The 21,592-nt window shown below is 58.7% G+C and overlaps 1 protein-coding gene across 1 annotated transcript in view; it reads right to left on the bottom strand.

Moving 5' to 3' along the window:
• The window catches only part of Megf6 (multiple EGF like domains 6), a 96,017-nt gene that overhangs the window by 3,243 nt on the left and 71,182 nt on the right, over nucleotides 1–21,592 (bottom strand). The window contains exons 7-36 of the mRNA XM_051171113.1: nucleotides 21,170–21,292; nucleotides 20,094–20,216; nucleotides 19,807–19,944; nucleotides 19,238–19,357; nucleotides 18,534–18,656; nucleotides 18,061–18,231; nucleotides 17,669–17,800; nucleotides 16,779–16,907; nucleotides 14,612–14,740; nucleotides 13,737–13,871; nucleotides 13,521–13,655; nucleotides 10,824–10,949; nucleotides 10,127–10,258; nucleotides 9,915–10,043; nucleotides 9,684–9,815; nucleotides 9,036–9,164; nucleotides 8,818–8,946; nucleotides 8,463–8,591; nucleotides 8,059–8,187; nucleotides 7,750–7,878; nucleotides 7,019–7,147; nucleotides 6,768–6,896; nucleotides 6,541–6,672; nucleotides 6,239–6,367; nucleotides 5,521–5,649; nucleotides 4,296–4,424; nucleotides 3,999–4,127; nucleotides 3,481–3,609; nucleotides 3,258–3,386; nucleotides 2,509–2,637 (exon numbers count right to left, since the gene is read on the bottom strand). Of these exons, the coding sequence (XP_051027070.1) occupies nucleotides 2,509–2,637; nucleotides 3,258–3,386; nucleotides 3,481–3,609; nucleotides 3,999–4,127; nucleotides 4,296–4,424; nucleotides 5,521–5,649; nucleotides 6,239–6,367; nucleotides 6,541–6,672; nucleotides 6,768–6,896; nucleotides 7,019–7,147; nucleotides 7,750–7,878; nucleotides 8,059–8,187; nucleotides 8,463–8,591; nucleotides 8,818–8,946; nucleotides 9,036–9,164; nucleotides 9,684–9,815; nucleotides 9,915–10,043; nucleotides 10,127–10,258; nucleotides 10,824–10,949; nucleotides 13,521–13,655; nucleotides 13,737–13,871; nucleotides 14,612–14,740; nucleotides 16,779–16,907; nucleotides 17,669–17,800; nucleotides 18,061–18,231; nucleotides 18,534–18,656; nucleotides 19,238–19,357; nucleotides 19,807–19,944; nucleotides 20,094–20,216; nucleotides 21,170–21,292 (3,915 nt within the window). The remainder of the gene's footprint in view (nucleotides 1–2,508; nucleotides 2,638–3,257; nucleotides 3,387–3,480; nucleotides 3,610–3,998; nucleotides 4,128–4,295; nucleotides 4,425–5,520; nucleotides 5,650–6,238; nucleotides 6,368–6,540; nucleotides 6,673–6,767; nucleotides 6,897–7,018; nucleotides 7,148–7,749; nucleotides 7,879–8,058; nucleotides 8,188–8,462; nucleotides 8,592–8,817; nucleotides 8,947–9,035; nucleotides 9,165–9,683; nucleotides 9,816–9,914; nucleotides 10,044–10,126; nucleotides 10,259–10,823; nucleotides 10,950–13,520; nucleotides 13,656–13,736; nucleotides 13,872–14,611; nucleotides 14,741–16,778; nucleotides 16,908–17,668; nucleotides 17,801–18,060; nucleotides 18,232–18,533; nucleotides 18,657–19,237; nucleotides 19,358–19,806; nucleotides 19,945–20,093; nucleotides 20,217–21,169; nucleotides 21,293–21,592) is intronic.

Here is a 21,592-nt window from a genome sequence, read left to right as displayed (position 1 = left end):
CATGTCCACCCATGCCCACAGGATCCCTACATATCCACCCACGCCCACAGGGACCCCACATGTCCACCCACGCCCACAGGGACCCCACATGTCCACCCATGCCCACAGGGATCCCACATGTCCACCCATGCCCACAGGGACCCCACATGTCCACCCATGCCCACAGGGACCCCACATGTCCACCCACGCCCACAGGGACCCCACATGTCCACCCACGCCCACAGAGACCCCACATGTCCACCCACGCCCACAGGGACCCCACATGTCCACCCACGCCCACAGGGACCCCACATGTCCACCCACGCCCACAGGGATCCCACATGTCCACCCACGCCCACAGGGACCCCACATGTCCACCCACGCCCACAGGAACCCCACATGTCCACCCACGCCCACAGGGACCCCACATGTCCACCCACGCCCACAGGGATCCCACATGTCCACCCACGCCCACAGGGACCCCACATGTCCACCCATGCCCACAGGGATCCCACATGTCCACCCACGCCCACAGGGACCCCACATGTCCACCCATGCCCACAGGGACCCCACATGTCCACCCATGCCCACAGGGACCCCACATGTCCACCCATGCCCACAGGGACCCCACATGTCCACCCACGCCCACAGGGACCCCACATGTCCACCCACACCCACAGGGATCCCACATGTCCACCCACGCCCACAGGGACCCCACATGTCCACCCATGCCCACGGGATCCCACATGTCCACCCCACGCCCACAGGGACCCCACATGTCCACCCACGCCCACAGGGACCCCACATGTCCACCCATGCCCACAGGGATCCCACATGTCCACCCACGCCCACAGGGACCCCACATGTCCACCCACGCCCACAGGGACCCCACATGTCCACCCACGCCCACAGGGACCCCACATGTCCACCCATGCCCTCAGAGATCCCACATGTCTACCCACGCCCACAGGATCCCTACATATCCACCCACGCCCACAGGGACCCCACATGTCCACCCACGCCCACAGGGACCCCACATGTCCACCCACGCCCACAGGGACCCCACATGTCCACCAGCACAACCTTCTCCAGCGCACTCCCACGTACACAGTCAGAGGTCCACTCAGCTCCCATTCTCCCATTCTGGGAGCAGGGATTTGAGGCTGCTTGCAAAAGGCTTCGCCTAAGGCTAAGCCAATCCCACCCCCAGGAACAGGGCTGGCCCAGGACTCCACAGCCCCATCTTCAGAGACCTGCTAAACATCAAGGCTCTGGACGTGGGATGGCCTAGGGTGTAGTACCATATTGGACCACTGGGTGTCACTGTGGATAGCATTATGTACGGAGGCACCAGTCAGTAAATTGCACCTAGCCTAATTGCATGGCTCTTAACGATTTGAGACCATAACCACCTTGAACAGGGTAAACACGATTCACTTATACACAGTATCACACAGTATCCAGTCTACACTGGGGGCTCCGAGCTGAGGACTCCCGGGACTGAGTCCTCACCTCTATCACACCTCACCCTGTAGTGCACCATGGCCAGCCTCCCACCTCCCTCTGCAGAAGTCCTTCCCAACACCTCAGCAGGCTGAGCCTGGGGAGCCGACAAGAGACCCCGTAAAGGTGCGGCCTGTCACAGGGGTGCAGTACTCCCAGCTCTGGCTTGCAGGTGGAAGGTACAGTCCTACAGAGCCTCAGGGACGAGGACTGACTCAGCTCTGCATGAGGCTCAAGCATGCAACGTGTACACGCGCGTGTCTGGTGCACACACATGTACTGGAGCATACGCATTTGAATTCAGCACAGGTCACATGCCTGGTGCATAGACATTACTGGGACATGCACAAAGATGTAGGCACACGTGTGTGTACACGTGGAGCACGCGCACCTAGAACACACATATACCTGAAGAATGCATTCATGGAACACATACTCACCCAGCAAATGCACACCTAAAGCCCACGCACACACCCACAGACCATGTGCCTTGAGCACACACACCAGGAAGCAGCATACCTGCAGCACATGTAAACCAGTAGGGTATGTATCTGGAGTGCACACCCATCAGGAAGACACAGATCTGGAGCACATGCACACACAGTGCGTGCACAAACATAGTTGCCTCACATGCTTTTGCCAATGCTCTGATGTACTAACACGCGTGCACATGCAGTAGCTCACAGCACACTGATGTGCATGCGTATGCTGGCAAACATGCATACACTGCTACTCACAGGCACACGGGCATACAGCACCCCACCCCCGCCTCCATACTGATCACCTCGCCCTGCCTGCCTATGGCTGCATGAGCTCCCACCGCAGTTTGCAGGCCCCTCTAGGGGAGGACTCATGTTCTAGGCTGGCAATGTAACCCATTCCTGCCCGCTGGAGGCTCACTTGTCTCTGCTGGGAGCTGCGTGCTCTCTGGGTGCCAGGGTGGGATGGGCGGTTTTCTCACTGAGGTGGATCCCCGGCCAGGGGCAGGGGAGTCATCAGTCTCCCCGCCCCCCGAAGCTGACTCACCTTCCCGGCAAGTAGGCCCCGTGTAGCTGTCCACACAGCGACACTGCCCACTGATGGGGTCGCAGTCGGCACCACCCCCACAGTCACAGCGCAGGGCACAGCCAGGCCCAAAGCGGCCCCTTCTGCAATCTGGAGGGGCAGGAGGTAGGAGAGAGAAGTGTAAACACCACCACGTCTGCCTGGACCGTGGGTGGGAAGGTCAGGTGGAGTGGGGTCCTCTGGGGAGGCCATGGGCCTCAGTTTCCCCTGAAAAGGAGAACGGTTCCTATCCACTCTATAGAAATCTGTGTTCTGGCGCCATGAGTTCCTACATGGAAAAGCATCTCACCAGCCCTGGGCACACACTCCTGCCTGGTGCCTGGGTTGATGTGGCAGGAGCCACAGCTGCTGTCCCCGGCTCTGGATGAATCCAAAACTCCCAAGGTCAGTTCTGTACCCCGAGCAGGAAAGCCCCCATCCTCAGGCAGGCAGGCTGGTCTCAAGGGGTCGGATAGCGTCCCCAGACTCTCGGCTCCCACAGAGCGAGGCGTAGCCTGGCAGCTCCAGTGGATGTCTATGCTTGATGCAGCGTGACTGGCTGCTGCCCCAGTGCCCTGAGGTGGCAGGCTAGGACAAAGGTCCTAGAAGGGCACAGTTGCCACTCTGAGGCCTGGCACGCAGGCACCCAACCCACGTGATCGATCGATGTTTGCGATTAGTGCGGACTGACCCTCGGGTCCCATGCTGGGAAGGAAGGGCCCTCCACTCACCCAGGTCACACGTGGCTCCCGTGCGCCCTGGTGGGCAAAGGCAGAGGCCGCTGACAGGGTCACAGGGTGCGCCCTTGTCACAGTTACAATGTTGCTGGCAGCCGTCTCCAAAAAAGCCTGGCTTACACCCTGTGGGGACAGCGGGCTCAGTGTCCCCTTCCCCAGATTAAACACGACAGTAAACAGTAAAAGGGCTTAGTGGGGGAGGGGTTGGGGCACTCACCTCCCTCACAGAACTTGCCATGGAAGCCAGCGGGGCAGAGGCACTGGCCACTGACAGGGTCACAGGGAGCTCCCTGTTGACACTCGCAGACTTCCTGGCAGCCAGACCCATGGAAGCCAGGCGGGCAGCCTGAAGGAGGACTTGGGTTAGGATGAGTCAAAGGCAGAAGGCAGCAGAAGCCACTAGTTTTTCCGAGAGCGGGCAAAGTACCAAGTCCGAGAGCTGACAGAGGCCCCTTCCTGTGTGTCCCAGCCTCCCTCTTTCCTGGTTCACACAACACACCCCAGCAGGCCAGCCAGGGCTCACACGGCAAGGTAGAGGCCTATGACGGAGCTGACATGGAAGCCTATCTCCACGTGTTCTGTGTGACCCTGAGCAGGCACCTCTAGCCTCACACAGCCTGGTCAGGGCGATCCCATCTCTCCCCATGGGCAGTGAATGAGAAGGTGGCCATTGCTCTCATGAACCAGGACCAGCCTAGACAGGGTACGGAAGGTAAGGGGGACACCCCCACTCACGGTGTTCACAAGCTGGACCATAGAAGCCAGGGCCACAGAGGCAAGCACCCGTGGTGGGCTCGCAGGTGCCACTGTTCCAACAGGAACACTCCAGGAGGCAGGCAGCACCATAGCGCCCAGAAGGGCAGGCTGCGCAGGGACGGACAAATGGTTCCTCAGGTACTGCCTGACTCAGTGCCCCTACACAGCCACCCAGACCCTAAAACTCTGCATCCTTCTCAGGGTCCAGAGCAGGGCCCTCCCCTGCTCATCAGCCAGGTGGACAATTCAGCCAGCTGCCCTCGTACGCTCACTCACCCTGCTCACAGTGTGGCCCCATCCGGCCCAGCGGGCAGGAACAGCTGCCGTTGATAGCGTGACACAGGCCACCATTCCTGCAGGCACAGGTGAACTCACAGCCCTCGCCAAACCGGTCCCGAGGACAGCCTAGTGGCAGAAGGCAGGCCCAGCTGAGGACTCTGGCAAGGGTTGGACAGGACAGGTCCCCATCCAGGCTGGCATTCACTCAACAAACGCTCCCTAAGCTGCCTAGTGCTGGCCTTGCCCTTACAGCATCCATCCTCACTCAGAATCGTGGGCAGCCAGCATCAGGTCTAGTTTAGGATAAAGGGGACCACACTCTCTTTTTTGTTGTTGTTGTTTTGTTTTTCGAGACAGGGTTTCTCTGTTAGCCCTGGCTGTCCTGGACTCTTTGTAGACCAGGCTGGCCTCGAACTCACAGCGATCCGGCCTGCCTCTGCCTCCTGAGTGCCACCACCATGCCTGGCTGGGACCACACTCTTCAGGGGAGTGTAAGCACCTGCACAGCCAGCGAGGAGTCAGACAGGCTTTCCCATCACACGTGCTCAGGGCTGAGAATGTGCACCGTGGAGACGCAGAAGCAGGACTGGCCGGCCATGGGGACTCGAAGGCGGCCTGCTGGCCACCTTGCACACAGCGTGCCCACACTGCTGCCGTTGCAGGAGGCAGCCTGGCCACAGCCTGGCCTTCGGCTTCTCAGTCCTAGGAGCACTAGGCTGGGAACAAGGCTTCAAAGAACGGCTTTGTGAGGACCCAGGGAGGAGCTGTGCCTGTGGCTTTGGGACCTGGCACACTTGACATGAGTGTGAGCCATGACTCTTGTCCCCTGTCTATCCATTTCCAGCTTGTCTCTGCTGTGGACCCCGAGCCAGGGCCCGGTGAAAAAGATCAGGAAGACACCCTTCCATGAAGACATCAGGACACAAGTGCTACCAGGCTCAGGAGGAGTTCCCTGGCCAGAGAGACAGGAACAGGCCCGGAGGGAACCAAGTCTCAAGAGCCCTGAGTGGGCGACGCCCGAGTTGGCATGGAGTGGCCGGCCTGCCAACAAGGCCGGCTATTCACATGATGAGGGGGCCTGCTTTTCAGCCTCAAGGTTTCTGGGGAATCCACAGAGGCTTTGAGTGTGTGAATGTGTCCCCGGGGAACAGGCACACCCCTTCCATAGCTCAGTGACACACCAGTGAACTGCGCATGTGCCCAGTGCCCAGCAATTGCTCACCATGTTCACAGCGGACGCCAGTCTTTCCAGGAGAGCAGATGCAAGTCCCTGACACAGGGTCACAGGCCGCCCCTGGCCCACATCCGCACACATGGGCACAACTGGGACCAAAGCGACCCTGTGGACAAGCTGTGGAGAGGGGCCAGGTGAGTAGCTGTTTCCACTTGAGCTCTGCCTAAGGCTATACCAATCGCAGTGACAGGACAAGACAGGCGAGCCAGAGCCAGCCCCCTTCTTCCTCCATGAAAAGGCTCTGCTGGGAGCTGGGCCCCAGGACATCTCTACAGAGACACTGCCACCACAGCCCCGCCTAGACTCCAAATGACTCAAAAGGCCCTTCCTTCCCTGGACAGGATGCTTGTCCACTGGGTTCTGCTTGGTTATCTGGGCTAGAGCTGGCCAGAACCCTGAGACCTTTGGGGTCTCACTGATGCCCCAGGATAGCACGCTCTTCTAATTGCCACTCTAGCTTAATTCTGCAACAGGGTACTCAAGAATCAGGGAAGCTGGTGGGCAGGGGCCTGGCCATGCACCCCTCCCATAGGCTGTCCGTCAGGGCCCTGTCCACAGGCTGTCCATCAGGGGCCTGTCCACACCCCCCCTCCCATAGGCTGTCTGTCAGGGCCCTGTCCATGACCCCCTCCCACAGGCTGTCCATCAGGGCCCTGTGCCCTCTCCCAGAAACTCAACAACCCAGCCCTGCAACCTGGCTCCTCACCGAGGCTGCAGTCGGACCCAAGGAACCCAGCAGGGCAGAAGCAGGCTCCTGTGGCTGTGTCGCAGGAGCCACCATTAAGACACTTACAAGCTTGTTTGCAGCCTGGCCCATAGTGCCCAGATGGGCATCCTGCAGAGAGAGAGGGGCGGGGGGTCTGCTACACAAGCTGGGGCCTAGAGTCACACCTGCAGCACCCCTGCACCCGTGGCACGGAACCCCTGCGAGCTGCCCCCCCTCCACCCTGCACACCGGGATGACAGACAGAACCCCAGATGCCCTGAGACAGTGGGCAACACACTCACGATGCTGACAGTTGGTGCCGTGGTAACCGGCGGCACATGTACAGGCCCCTGAAGCAGGGTCACAGGTCCAGGTCTCACCAGGACATTGGCATCGGTAACCGCAGTCTTTTCCAAAGGTGCCAGGCTGGCAGGCTGGGTATAGGCCAGGCAGGGTCAGGCCTGGCCTGGCCTTCAGGAATCCCCCAGTTGTCCCTCTCCATAAAGCAGATGTCAGGGTGAGCACCTACCCTGCTCACAGCCAGGCCCAGTGAAGCCGGGTGGACAGTGACACTCCCCAGTAACATGGTGGCAGGAGGAGCCAGGTGGGCAGTGGCAACGCTGGGCACACGTCTCTCCAAACCAGCCATGTGGACAGGCTGTGGGAAGGGAAGACTTAGATAGAGCTCCCGGGAAAGGGGCAGTGTGGGGAGCCCTGAGGTGGCCGCGCAGAGCCAGCTGCCTCCCAGAATCGGGTCCATGCACTGTTGTCTATGCTCACCGTCCTGACAGTGTGAACCCCTCCATCCTGGGGGGCAGAGGCAGGACCCTGTGACATGGTGGCAGGTGGCACCTCTCCGGCAGGCACAGCGCTCCTCACAGCGGACCCCAAACATGCCATTGGCACAGGCTGTGGTGTGAGAGACAGACAGAAGGCTAGGAATTACAGCCCCAGAGCCTCTGTCCATGGAAATCTAGGGTGAAGGGGAGGCTGGCACCAGAAGCTATGGTGAGTCACTGGGTCCCCCTGAGGCCTCCCAGAGGCCCCAGGCTTGCGACTCTAAGCTGAGCTGCAAATGGTGGTGCCTACGAAGAAGGGGAACCAGTGAGCGAAGACTCGGTGAAGGTAGACTGAGGATGAGCCACTTGCCCAGACTCTGAGAGGGGGTTGAGGCCTGGGGGTGGGAGTGAACAGGGGCCATGGGCACAGCAGCCCAGGCAGCACCCTGCAATCGTGGAGCCCTGGACAGTACAGGCTTCCAGTCCACAGACCAAGGCTTTTTCTCCGAAGCCTTGAGATAAGGCACACACCCCTCTCCCCAAAACAGAAGCACACCAGACAACCAGGCTGGCCTCGTAGGTGCAGCCAGAAAGCCCTGCACCCATCTAACAGTGGGCCACTCTGGTAAGAACCAGACCTGGCCCGTGTCTTCAGCATGGAGTGAAACTGAGCCACCCCTGGCAGAACCCTCTCCTCCCCGCCCCCCGCCCAGCTCCCCAGAACCCACTCACAGCTCTGACACTTCTCCCCAGTCCAGCCAGCTGGGCAGTGGCAGTGGCCTGTAAGCCGGTCACATGTGCCCCCGTTAAGGCAGCTGCAGCTGAGCTGACAGCCAGCTCCATAGTGTCCAGGAAGGCACTCTGTAAAAGCAGGGGTAGGATAAGGGTCTAACTTTCTGGGCAAGAGCTCTGTCTAGGAGACACCCTTCCTGCACCTGTGGTCGTGGACAGAAGGCAACCCCCCCCTCCCAGTAGGCTGCCTCCCCTCATCAGGGAGTCCTCCTCATAGGACATGTCTTCCACCCAGGCCAGACAGCTCACCATTCTCACAGGCCAAGCCAGTCCAGCCTTCTGTGCACGTGCACTGGCCCAAGACGGGGTCACAGCTCCCTCCATTGCGGCAAAGGCAGGAATGCTGACAGTTCTTGCCATACAGGCCAGCGGGGCAGCCTGGGGCCCAGAAAGCAGAAGTGAGCCTTAGCATCCCGCTAACAGAGACCTTTAGAGTTCCACACGTTTCCACACAACCCCGAAGCCCAATCTGATCGTCAAGCTGGAATCTTACCGGGCTGGTTCTATGACGTCAGAGCCCAAGCCTGTCCTGGACCCACCAACCTGGCCTTAGGGGCATGACACTAAAGGCCAAGGTCAAGTTCCCTTCCGGTGTCCTCCCATGGGCCACTACCCAGGATGTGACCCTGAACTCCTTCCTACACAGGGCTTACCCTGCAGGCACGTGGGTCCCATCCAGCCAGGGGCACAGTGGCATTGCCCATGGACAGGGTCACAGGAGGCACCGTTGAAACAGGTACAAGTCTGGCTGCAGTTAAGCCCATAGGTGAGGGGTGGGCAAGCTGCGAGGGGAGAGGAACCATCAGAAACATACAGGGGGTGGGGGGGGGGGAGGGGCTACAGCAGGAGGTGCCCAGGGGGCTGAGCAGATCTACCAGAGTCTCAGGGTCACCCGAGCAGAGCAGCCTCACGAGCCTCACGGGCAAAGCAGGGAAGGGGCCCCAGGGCTGCTCCCCCAATGAAGGACCCATGCTCCACACAGTACCCAGGCTGAGACCCCTTACATACTCTGGGCACAGCGTGAGCCCCGGCGGCCAGCTGGGCAGACGCAGGAGCCAGTGACAGCATCACAGGTGGCCCCAGCAGAGCAGTTGCAGGCACTGCTGCAGTCTAACCCGAAGAAGCCAGCTGGGCAGGCTACAGACAGAGGTGGCACTGTCAGGAGGCCCAGAGGCCAGAGACCGCTGCCCTGCACCCAGGGCCACCCCGGCCTGCACCCGGCTTACCGTGCTCACAGAAGCTCCCCCTCCAGCCGGCCGGGCAGGTGCAGGCCCCGCTGACATGGTCACAGGTCGCCCCGTGCTCACACTTGCACTTCCGCTCACAGTTGGGTCCGAAGTACCCCTGGCGACACCCTGAGACACAAAGGCCGTCCCACCATTTGCAAGGACACCAGGTCTGGCCAGACAAAGGCCTAGCCGGCAAAGAAGCCCCTCCCCCTCCCAACAGTGTGGACATGTGGCGGCCTTACCACACACTCTGCATGCCTGGGCCCTAGATGGGAGGTAAGACCTCATCTTCAGGACCCAAAGGGATACCTCTAAGACCAGCTACCCTGACCCATTCACAGCCCATGCACAAGTCTCGGAAGAGTTCACACAGGGGCCTAAGGACCCCCTTCCTCTCCTCCTAGGCTGGGACAGCCCTGGATCCCCACCTGCTACTCCAGGTGAGCTTTAAGTCTGCCAGTGACGGGTGGGAGACAATGAATGCACATGTATGTTATCTGTGCACCAGAAAACTCAGGTACATGTGTATGCATGTATGTGCATATGCAAGTGTAGTGTGTGTGTGTGTGTGTGTGTGTGTGCGCACGCGCGCGCATGCCTGTGCGCGCAGTGAGAAAGGGGTACAAGTGCCAGGCCAGAACTCACACTGCTCACACTGTGCACCTTCGTAGCCAGCTTCACACAGGCACAGACCACTGACGGCATCACAGCTCCCATGGCCTGCACTGCAGTTGCAAGGGTGGATGCAATCGGGCCCCCAATGTCCACTGTCACAGGCTGCAACAGAACTCAGAGTCATCGTGTGTGAGCTCCACAGCCAGGTCAGAGCAAGGGAGGGAACCAGTGAACAAAGGGAAGGGCAAAGGACCCACATACCTCGCTGGCAGCTGAGGCCAGTCCACCCAGGGGCACAGCTACAGCGTCCAGTGGCCGGGTGGCAGTGCCCGTCATTGGCACAAGCACATCTCATCTGGCAGCCAGTCCCAAACCAGCCTGCCGGGCAAGCTGTTGGGTGAAAAAGGTGAGTGTGGCGGTCTGGTGTGCCCACCCAGGGCCACAGGCTGAGGCCAGATGCAAGCCACACTCACCATCCTGGCAGCGGCTGCCCACAAAGCCAGGGAGACAAAGGCAGGTTCCGGTCTCGGGGTGGCAGCTGGCACCGTGCTCACATGCAGGGCATATCTCTTGACAGCCGAGCCCCCAGCGGCCCTCGGGACAATCTGAAGCCCACTTTTAGTTACTCTTTCCCTAGCACTCTGGCTGGCACAACGCTGTGTGCCTGACACAGCACTGAAAGCCCCTCCTGCCACAACTCAGAAAGGGAACCGCTGTGCCCATAAAAGACGGCCCAGGAAAAAAGAGCAGGCTTCAGAATTCCAAGGCTGCAGAACACCCACCCAGATAAGTAAACCCAACTCCAGGAAAAACTGGACAGCAAACTAAGGACCCTGGCTGAGAGGCAAGTCCTCCATGCAGGGAGCTGACCATCCAGGAGGACCATATTGCAGGGCCAAGGCTCACTGGGCAGCTCCGGACACCTCCCAGACCCCAGCTTGCTCTAGTATGTATCCCTGCAGCTACTATGAAGGAGCCTATCACCTCAGGGTCAGGGCTAAGGTCCCAAAATGGTGTATGGTGGGGTCCCCAAACATCCCAGGTCTGGGATCAGGGGTCCCTCAAATAGAGCCTAGGCCTGGGATCAAGGGTTGCTAAGTGTGGTCCAGGATGGTATTCTCAACACTACAGAGGGCTGGGACTGTCTGGAGGCACGCAGCCATCACTCACCTGCTCCACAATCCTCCCCAGTCTTCCCTGGTGGGCACAGACACTGCCCCGTGACTCGATGGCAGGGGGCCCCCACACAGGAGCAGGAACCCGAGCAGTTCACACCAAATGTTCCTACTGGGCACTCTGTGGGGGAGAGCAGGTGGCCTCAGCCACTCTGTGTGCAGTGGTCAAGACTGGGAGCTTTCCCTGCAGCCCCAGGGCGACCTGGACAGGATATGGGGACAGGAACTTAGTTGGGGGTGGGGGTGGGGGTTGGGAGAGGGCAGTCTGGGCCAGAGGTAGGAAGAGGCAGGGGCAGGGCAGCCCGAGGACTAGGCAGCCTATACAGCAGACAGCTGTGGTCATCCAGGACCCTGGAGAGCTCCCAGGAGCAGAGGCCCATTCCTGCCCCAGGATGGTGCGCCCATTCCTGCCCCAGGATGGTGCTCCCATTCCTGCCCTGGAATGGTCCTCCCAGGGGACCTCCTCCAGTCAAGTCAAGCAAGGTGTGCCAGTCCTTCCCCCTCCCCCTTCATGCCTGGCTTCTGGGCCCCACAGCTATAGCCATGTGCTGGCAGGATGAGGTGTGGTAGCTGATCCGAACAAAGAGTAAGGAAGGGCCCCAGAGCTCTGCCCCCCACACTCTGAAACTCAAGCTACACTGAGTATGGCAATCGGGGTGCCATGGAGAGGAGTGGCCAAAGGCAGGGCCTCAATGCATATGGCCTCTCCTTGGTGCCTGCAGCAGCCCTGAGTGGCCTCACTTGGTAAAGCACCTCACACATGCCCTGCTCACAGGGCCTGGGGAGAACAGAGCGTGAGGCTGGGGCAGGAAGTTAGGATGCACAGATAGCTTCCTGCCTGCCTGGTGCCTGCCCACTCTGCCCTTTGCTAGAATGAATCAGCAGGCCTGATGCAGATGGGCACAACACATGCGCAGGCTTTAGGCGCCTGAGAATATACACGCGGACACTCGTGCACACACGCATGCGCACACACGCATGCATACACACACACACACACACACACACACACACACACACACACACACACACACACACACACAGAGGCAACCACACAGCACAGACCAGGGTGTGAGAGCCCAACATGGCTCATGAGGTATTCCTCAAGGCCTCAGGAGCTCTCTCCATTAACTGAGCATGGATCTGTGTTTGGGGCAGTAACAATTTCCAGGCCTAATAACAAGGGGGAGCCATTTCTGTAAAAAGCATGTGTGTCATTTCCTGTGGTCTGTCCTTGGGGGCGGCACTGGAGGCTTTAATAAAATAAAGGGAAAAGGGGATGGTCCCTTTTCCTTTTAGCACAGGGGTCAGGCCCCAGGACTGGTGGGAAGAGGGCTTCCCTGCACAGCTGCCTCACTGGGCCTGGCATGCCGCACAGAACCTGGAGGAGGAGGACACGGGCTTGGCGGGGACGGCACACTACACAGGCACGTGAGTGTGCATGTTCTGGTTGGCTCTGTTAGAAGGCCTGGTCCTGTCTGCTCCCCAGATGCTTGTACAAATGGAAATTGGGTGCCCAGAGCTGATGAACAGAGCTGGTGACCACAGAATCCTGACAGCGGGTCAGGTCTGGGGATTGTAGACTGGGTTGGAGCCCGCCATATTATCTCCCGTGCCAGCGAGACCTGAGAACCCTCGCCAGGCCTCACCCTGCAGATGGGATTCTGCCAAGCTGACCTCTATGCCCCTGGCTGGGTGGTGCTGGGGACTTCTCTGTTTTTCTTCCTTACAGAGAGGGGAAAGGAGGAGATGGCTGGCGGCTCCTGAATTCCTCTCCAGCCTTGCCCACGTGAAGCCGTGAAGCCGGTCACACTCAGGCTCTGAACTCCCGTCTAATCTGACCAATGGGTACAGATAGCAAGCTCTATGCTAAGAGACACTCAAACCTCCGCACCCTGTTGGCGGCAGCTGTACTGACCCCAACACAAACACCAAGGGGCCTGTGCCCCCTCCCTCAGGGGCCTGAGACTACATGGATGTATCCTCTCCTGGTCAGGCTGAATGCCTGAGGGTCCAGCCAGCATTCCACACGTTATACAGGCTTAGACCCTCACTTCAAAGATCACAGCCCACAATACCTATCACATGTCCCCTGCCGGTGTAGACGGTGCTGATGACAGCATGTCCTGGGGCTCTAGGTCAACCTCTCAGCCCATACAGACTGGGCTGCCAACAAACCAGGGTGTGATTTGCCACCTGCTCCGCAGCCCTGCCTCAGGCCTCCCAGTGACAGCTAAGGACCCATGTTACCAGTCTGCCCCTTGGCAGTCCTGAGCTCCATCCACTCTTCTTCCTGCCAAATAATTACCACTGTCTGTGCTCACTCGTACACCCCAGGCTAGAACTCTTCAAAGCACCCTCAGCAGGCACTCACTCCATCTTACACTGGCTCCTGCTTGCTTTCTCATCCATCTTGCCCCAGACCCCAGTGTGGAGCTTCAGTGAGGTGAGGTATGGACAGTCACACCACAGAGGTGCTGACCGTTTCCCTGGCCTGAGCCAGCAGACAGGCCAGTCCCTCTTATCAGCACCTCTAAGACAGTCCAGGAACCATATGCCACTGTGATGACAGTAGGTAAAAAAGGGGCCACTTATACCCAGGCACTGGATCAGCAGTTTCCAGCTGTGCATCTTTGCTGCTGTCCAGTACAAGTAACCCCAGCTGCTGGAAACCCAAGGGTCAGCCACTCACCTTGGCCACAGTCATCCCCCCGGTAGCCAGGAGGACACTGCTTCCGACACTCTCCACTCACAGGGTCGCAGGCCACCCCTGGTGGACAGGTGCAACGGTGTCTGCAGCCCGGCCCGAAGAAGCCTGGCTCACACTCTGCAGTGTGAGAGGCAAGATAGAGATGTGAGATGGGGGTTCTCAGTAGCCCGGGGACCTCCCTCTCCTCCAGAGGCTCACCTGACTGGCACCGCTCGCCCCGGAAGCCAGCCTTACAGGAGCAGCTGCCATCTCTCGGGTTACAAGACCACGTGTGTGACTGCTCGCACTGGCAGTCCTCCGAACAGCCCGGCCCGAAGGCCCAGGGAGGGCAGGCTGCAGACACAGAGCCATAAGAGGCCTGCCCACTACAGCACCCTCCCCAGTCAGCCTGAATCAGTAAAGGTGACACTGGTGGGCTGCTGTAGCTGAGCCCCTTCCAGAACATTCTAGGACTCCTAGCACAGCAGCTCATGCCTGGGGACCTAGGGCTGAGAACAGGGTCGCACAGCTGAGGGGCTGTCCCTGGGCAGCACCACTGTCCAGCTCGGACAACCCCAGCTGCTTCTTTCACTTGTGTAGCTTTTACAAATATCAAAATTACGTTCGCCCCCTCCCTTCTCTGCTGATCATGGTGCCCTTCCTTCCCTGAGACTTTGTGCACCCAGAGATGGGGGCCTCTGGCAGAGGCTGGGGGAGGAGGTTTGGCTTTGTTCCACAAGCCAATATCAGTGTCCCCAGAAGCTTCCTAGGAAGTCTGGTTCACCTTGCTCCACTACCAGTGGAGGCCAGCACAAACAGGATCTGGAAGACAATCTCAAACCAACCCATCCACAGCGGCTGCCACGGTGCTTCTAGCAGGGTCAGACTCAGATGGTCCCATTCATATAAAAGTTTTGGTTTTTCGAGACAGGGTTTCTCTGTGTAGCCTTGACTGTCCTAGACTTGCTTTGTAGACCAGGCTGGCCTCGAACTCACAGCGATCCGCCTGCCTCTGCCTCCCGAGTGCTGGGGATTAAAGGCGTGCCCCACCACCCCCCGCTTCCATTCATATAGAAGGACAGAGCAGAACTCACCAAGGTGGCAGAAGCGGCCATAAAGCCCTGGGTCACAGAGGCAGGCCCCGTAGAGGCGGTGGCACCGGCCCCGGTTGGCACAGTGGCATTTCTTACGACAGTGTTTGCCGTAGAAGCCCTTGGGGCAGCCTGTGGGGGGACAGCTTAGTGAGAACTGAAGAGAGAAGTTGGCCCACCCACACACGGTCCTCAGAGAAGGCACACTCAGGGGCCTGGTACCCAGGACAGGAGACAGGAGCATCTGTGCCTGACAGACAGAAGCTGAGCCTCCTGATGAGGCATGTTGGTTGGGCTGGCCATCCCCTCAGAGCCAGCAGCACTGACAGGGCGGCGGGGGGGGGGGGGGGGGGGGAGGCTGTGCACACCCATCGGCACAGCCTGGGAGATACAGAAGCTCTCCTAAGTGCCCTGACCTCTGACCCACACAGAATGCTAAGCTCAACCTCTCCACCAGTGAGGGAAGGTTACAAGGCCTCCCCTGGTCAGGGCCATACCCCAGCCTGGGCGCCCTCAGGGCTAAGGCAGCCATTCTCCCTCTGGCTCTGCCCTTGTCCCTTGTCCCTCCTACCAAAAGGGACATAGACAGTTGGAAGTGAAATCCCAAAAGCTGCCATGTCCTTGTCTCCACGATCTTGAGATAAGACCACCCCACATTTTGCCCAAGTGGACCCCCAAATCCAATAATAAATAATGTTTTTAGCTTCTGGGCAAGCAACCTTTGAGATAGAGAGAGGAAGGCAGCAAAGAGGTGTGAGCATGTAGGGTCACAGGCAGAGACAAGAAGGACGGAGCCCCAAAGTAAGGGACACCCTGGGAAACTAACGCAAGGGCCCAATGAGGTCTCCACCCTGAAAGTCTGCCTGCTGTCCCCAGGGGCCTCCTCCAGCTCGCCTACACTGGGACATTTCACTTGCTGGGGAGTCTGGTGGCCCTCCCTCAAGACTTCAGGAGAAAAGTCTCTTGGGGAGTGATGTCAACTCAGATCCTACACCTGCCACACGACCCTAAGGCCACCTGGAGCCTGTCACGCCTGTGGCGCTTCCAGTCTCCACACACTTGCAGGAGATTGAGAGAGAGGGACAACAGGGACAGTAAGCTGAGGGGGGTAGCAGGGAACACTGTGTAGCTGCCTGGGCACCCCACTGTCCTCAGACTGCCCCCCTTGGGCCCCAGAGCTGGGCTCTGTCAACTGTGCCTTCTCACTCTACCACAGCGGTTCTCAACCTGCATTATGAGGTATTTCCATCCGGGCTCACAATGGTAGCAAAGCACAGCTGTACAGCAGCAACAAAGACACTGTCATGGCTGGGGTCACCACAGCATGAGGAACTTGGGGTCACCGCAACATGAGGAACTTGGGGTCACCACAGCATGAGGAACTGAATTAAAGCAGCATCAGGAAGGCTGAGACCCACTGCTCTAACAGGAGCAAAGTGGAAGAACTAAAGCACTGGACGCCTGAAGGTAAAGACACACTCACACACACACACACACACACATGCATGCACGCACACACACGCACACACACACACATACATGCACTCACACACACATGCACACGCGCGCACACACACGCATGCACGCACACACATGCGCACATGCACGTGCGCGCACACACGCACATGCATGCATACACACACATGCACACACATGCACGTGCATGCACACATACATGCACGTGCATGCATACACACGTGCACACACACACACATGCACGTGCATGCATACACACACACATGCACGTGCATACACACACACACACACACACACACACACACACACACGGAAGTTTATTCCCATGAACTGATTCTCCCAAAGTGTTGTAACTTCAGCTAGACAGGAAGTCAAGCATCCTGAGCCACCGGCACAGACAGAATTCCTCCTGCAGATCTCAGCTGGCCATCCCACGGCTCTGCTCAAATGCTCCCTGGTCCAAGGGGCTCACCACCTCCCCAGGGAATCCACTCCACCCATCCAATTGAGTCTCACTCAACCTTCTAAGTCCCAGGAAATTAGCAACAAGGCAAAAAACCAACGCCAGTCTCGCTGAAGGTCTTCGGTCCCTCCCAGGCTCTGCCTAAAGCCCTGAAGGCACAAGAACAGAGTGTGCACCAAGCTCCACATGCTCCTTCCCTTTCTCCAGAGCTCCCAGAGGAGTTACACGTACCGTCCTCACAGTGGGCCCCGCCGATACCCGGGGGACAGCGGCAGGCTCCTGACACCGGGTCACAGGTCCCACCATTCTGACAGATGCAGGGTGAGCTACAGTTCTTCCCATAAGTGTCCGGAGGACAAGCTGTGACAGGGGTGGCAGGGAAACGCCAGGGTCACCAGCCAGCAGAACTTGGGTCCTCCTAGCATCGCAGGTGCCCATTTCAAACACCAGCCAGGAGCCGCTGCACCTCATGGCTCCAAACACACCCACAGCTGACGTCGCTCGCCAACGACTACAGCTTGACACCCAACGCACACAGCAACCCTTTTTAATCGGACGGCCCCTTTCGGGTGAGTCTCGCGGCCTGAAGAGCCTAATGCCGTCCCTGGCAGATTCGCTTCCAAAGTGCTTCAGCTACTGTGTTGTTGTGCAGTCCTGGGCAAGGCTCTGCTCTCATTAGCTGGTTTCATAGTTCCCGCCCACTAGCTCGCTTCATAGTCACCCCTGACCGTCTTAGCTATGCACTGACGTCATTGGAGTCACTTACTCTGGGGTGCGGGTCCCCAGAGTGTCCCACATCCTAGCACCATGTCTAATACAAGCAGGGACAGTCAGGATACACTTACCAAAGAGAGGGAAGGACTGATAAGATGGTGGGGAGGTGGATGGACAGATGGACGGATGGATGGATGGATGGACGGACAGACATGGATGGGTGTATAAACAGATGGATAGATAGGTGAGTGGGTGGGTAAATGGGTTATTTGGTAGACGGATGGACAGAGGGGTTGGTGGACATACTCGGATTCTTCTCCCAAGAGTTAGGTAGGGGGAACCATACAGAGTGGATGCTCACAGCTCTTGGGGCTCAGACTCTGCCTAGACCCCACCAGCAGCCTCACTTTCATTGCAGATGACTCCAGTCCAGCCCTCGGGGCAGTCACAGCCATCCAGGCCCGGGAAACAGGTCCCTCCGTTCCTACAGTCATCACAGGTCAGGCTGCAGTCATGGCCGAAGGAGTGGTCCAAGCAGACTGAGGGGAGATGGGGAGACGGATGTCAGAGCTAGATCCCCCTGCCGTGGCCCCTCGGGCCAAAGACTGGAGAACAAGGGACCTCACTAGCATCAAAGTTCCAAAGTGAGGTACGGGGAGCTCAACCCTAGGAGCTGGGGACCGGTGAGCCCCAGATGAAGTGGGTAAAGCGTACCGACCTCACAATACCATAGGGCAGGCTGGCCCAGGAGCTACCCACCTCCATCCCTCCCCAGGGGAGAAGCCAAAGTTTGCCTCACCAAACTTTTCAGTGAGCGTGTGTTCTCCGCGCAGCTCTGCCGCTGCCTCCTCCTCAGCCCCGTAGTCATCCTGGAGGAGCTGTGGTAGTTCATCCGTCAGCACGGCGATGTGAGGCAGGGGCCGCCCAAAGGGCAGCTGGCCATCCAGGTCCACCACGGACTCTTCCAGTGCTGGGGAAGGACACACCGCCTCTCAGCCTTGGCCGTCCACTTACTCTACTCAGCAACCACGCTGCCTTAGGCCTCAGCTCCTCCCTCGCCTGGTTTGTTCCCAAGAAACTGGAAGCTCAAGGCCCTCAGCAACACCGTGCCCTAGCCACTAGCTTACCGGACCAGCCTGCCGGCCCCACCCCTTCAGCAGGAGACAGGACCACAGGGGACCCACAAAGGTGATGGTAAGCAAGCCAGCACACCAGACATGCGGGCTACCGGGAACAAACATTCAAAGTAGTGGGGCCAAGGGGGAGGCTCACGGGTGCAGCCCCTGCGGTCCTCATCCAAGCGGTAACCAGCCTCACAGAAGCACCGGAAGGAGCCAGCCAGGTTAGAACAGTGATGCTCGCAGCCGCTGTGACCGGACGCACATTCGTCAACATCTGTGGACAAACAGGGCTTCTGGGAGTGTGCACCCGCGGCAAAAGGCAGAGGACCGTTCCTGTCCTGGCTGTGCCACACCTGACAGGGTCAAGAGCCCATGCCTCGAAGCAGCTGGTAACACCACCACCCACCCCAGCACCCCCACCCCAGCCACAGCGACTGCTCTGAGAGCCTTTCCACTTAAGAGTGAAGGGACAGGGTATCTGCCAGAAGAGCCATGTAAAGGACACACAGGAGGGTGTCCCCAAGCCTGTGAGGGGAACCAGTGGCTACAGGAGGGAAGGGCAATGCGTGCGTGCGTGCGTGTGACGAGTACATGATCATATTCAAGCACATGCTCCTGGCTGTACACGAGACTGGCTCTCTATATGCACAACTGACGTATGTGACAACCAAGAGAACACATGCAAGTTTACACGTGGTCAGGATGAACTGTACGTGTGTGCGTGAGCATACAGCAGGCACTTAACCCCTGTCCACAAGCAGAGCGGGGGGCAGGCTGACCCCCGTGTCCACCTCAGGAGGGCCGAGGCTGTCCCCGATTTCATCACCCAACGGCTGTTGCATAGCATACACTCACCCTCGCAGCCACAGCCATCAGTGTTGAGTCGGTAGCCGGCGAAGCAGCTGCATTCGTACCCGCCGGGGGTGTTAGCACACACTTGCTGGCAGCATGGGGAGTTGGCACAGTCGTCGATGTCTGCGGGGCACACACAGGAGCCTGCTGGCACCATAGATGTGCCCTTCCCCACAGTCCCATAGTCACAGTCCATGCACAACCTGTGTGTGTGCCTATACACAATCCTGCCTGGCCTCTTGTGAGCCTGTACACAATTGCTTGCATGCTACAATCACACATACAGAAACACGTCTCTCGAGCACACACACACAGGCACACGCCACAGGCACACGCCACAGGCACACACCACAGGTACAGCCAGTGGCCATAAGAGCACAGGCAAATGAGATGCAGGCACTGCATTCTTCTGAGCTGGGTTGCTAACTCTCATCATCAGCTCCCCGGCAGCTCCTGCGGAGCCCAGGCAGGCAGAGCAGCAGAGAGAGAAGAAATTTCCAAGCCCACGACTGGGTGTGGCAGTGAGTCCTGGGGCTGCAGGGGCAGGGCGGCCTAGAGGAACCAGCTCGCACCAATGCAGGTCTTCTGGTCTTCATCCAGCTCGTAACCGCGAGGGCAGGTGCACAGGGGTCCTGTGCTAGTGTGCCTGCAGCCATGTGAGCACCCGCCATTGCCAGACTCACAGCTGTTCACAATCTCCATCTCGATCCCTGTGGTGACATCAGATGCGGTTCAGCACTCCCTCACCAGCCCCTGGGGACCCACACCCAGGGCTGCCGGACTGAAATTGACTTTAGGGTCTTGGGGAGCCACACTAACATCCTAAGCACCCCCAGCCCACCGCTTGCTCTCTACTCACGGTAGCACTGCCGGCCATCGGCACCCAGCTCGTAGCCTGCGTGGCACACACACTTAAAGGACCCTTGGGTGTTAAGGCAGCCGTGAGCACACTGGGCCAGCCCCACGGCACATTCGTCCACATCTGAAAGAAAAGGTTGTGACAGGGTTGTTACAGGCTCCCAACAGTGGGAGTGGTGGTGGCTGATACCCCAGGGCACACTAACAGCTTCCTGACTTTGACAGCATAGTGTAGACCAGGCTATCCCAATATTTGCCAGGCACAGCCTCATGTACTCCCCGGGATGGAGGTGACCCAGGCTATGTCCTATGTTGAGCCCAGAGCAGGTCTTTTCTGTTGCACCAGTAATGACTTCCTGGTGCAGGCGGGTGTATCGCCAGCCAGCCAGCCACTTTCCCTGCCCTCTGGGCACCTGGGCATCTGACATGGCACTTGGGAAGCTAACCCCCACCTCTCTGATAGCCCTAGGAGCACCACACTCACCCAGAAGTCACGGGGCAAAGGGTGGGCTCCCGCAGGGCTGGCTGTGCAACAGCAACCAGCAAGATTAAGGGAGGAATTCTGGAAACTAGTGTCCAGCTACAGTTAATGACACATTTAACAGAACGTGTCCTGAAAAAAGCCAAGCACTGATTCACTAGGACACTTTCTGGGGTGTACCAGTGGCTCCTTCCTTACCCTCTCCTGGGTCCTAAGGAGCAGTGCTAGTCAGGCCCTATAGGAAGTATTTTTTTAAAGATTTATTTATGTATTTAGTGTATATGAATGCTCTGTCTGCACATACACCTGCATGCCAGAAGAGGGCGCCAGATCACATTACAGATGGTTGTGAGCCACCATGTTGTTGCTGGGAATTGAACTCAGGACCTCTGGAAAAGCAGACAGTGCTCTTAACCCCTGAGCCATTTCTCCAGCCCAGGAAATATGTTTAAAACAGAAACTTGATGTTCCCTCCCTTTCCTGCACAAACGTGACTGGGTTGTAGATAGCTCCGGGGTGCCTCCCTCCCACCCACTGTTGGGAGAGGACGCTAGACAGCACTGGAGGTCACCCATCCAGCAGGGTGCTCACCCTACCTTCACAGGCCTTGCGGTCTGCAGCAAGCTCGTAACCCGCCTGGCAGCCACAGTAGGCCAGGCCCCGGAGTACCTGGCATATCTGCATACAGCCACCATTGCCATCTGCACACGGGCTTCTCCCTGCATACCGGAGCCAGAGGGATGGGGGCCACGGGGAGAGATGCAGAAGGGAGCAGATTCAGACCCCTTCCCCGGTGGAACCCGTCTCTACTCCAGTCTGCGTCATGGTCGCCCCCACCCCCCACCCCGGCTCCCCCGGCTGCAGGCAACTCTGAGTTCTCCCAAGAAGACTCCACAGCCAAGACCAGGGTCCTAAGGCTCTACCAGAACACGCACTCCACCAAAACCCACGACTTGCTAGTGCCGTGGTTCCCAAAAGAATGTGCGATGGCAGAAAGCAAGGTCTAGCAGGAAGAAGGG

The sequence above is a fragment of the Acomys russatus genome, chromosome 29, assembly GCF_903995435.1.
Source record: "Acomys russatus chromosome 29, mAcoRus1.1, whole genome shotgun sequence".
Lineage (NCBI taxonomy): Eukaryota > Metazoa > Chordata > Mammalia > Rodentia > Muridae > Acomys > Acomys russatus.
The sequence above is the reverse complement of the archived record's forward strand: the minus strand, read 5'-3'. Positions and strand labels throughout refer to the sequence as shown.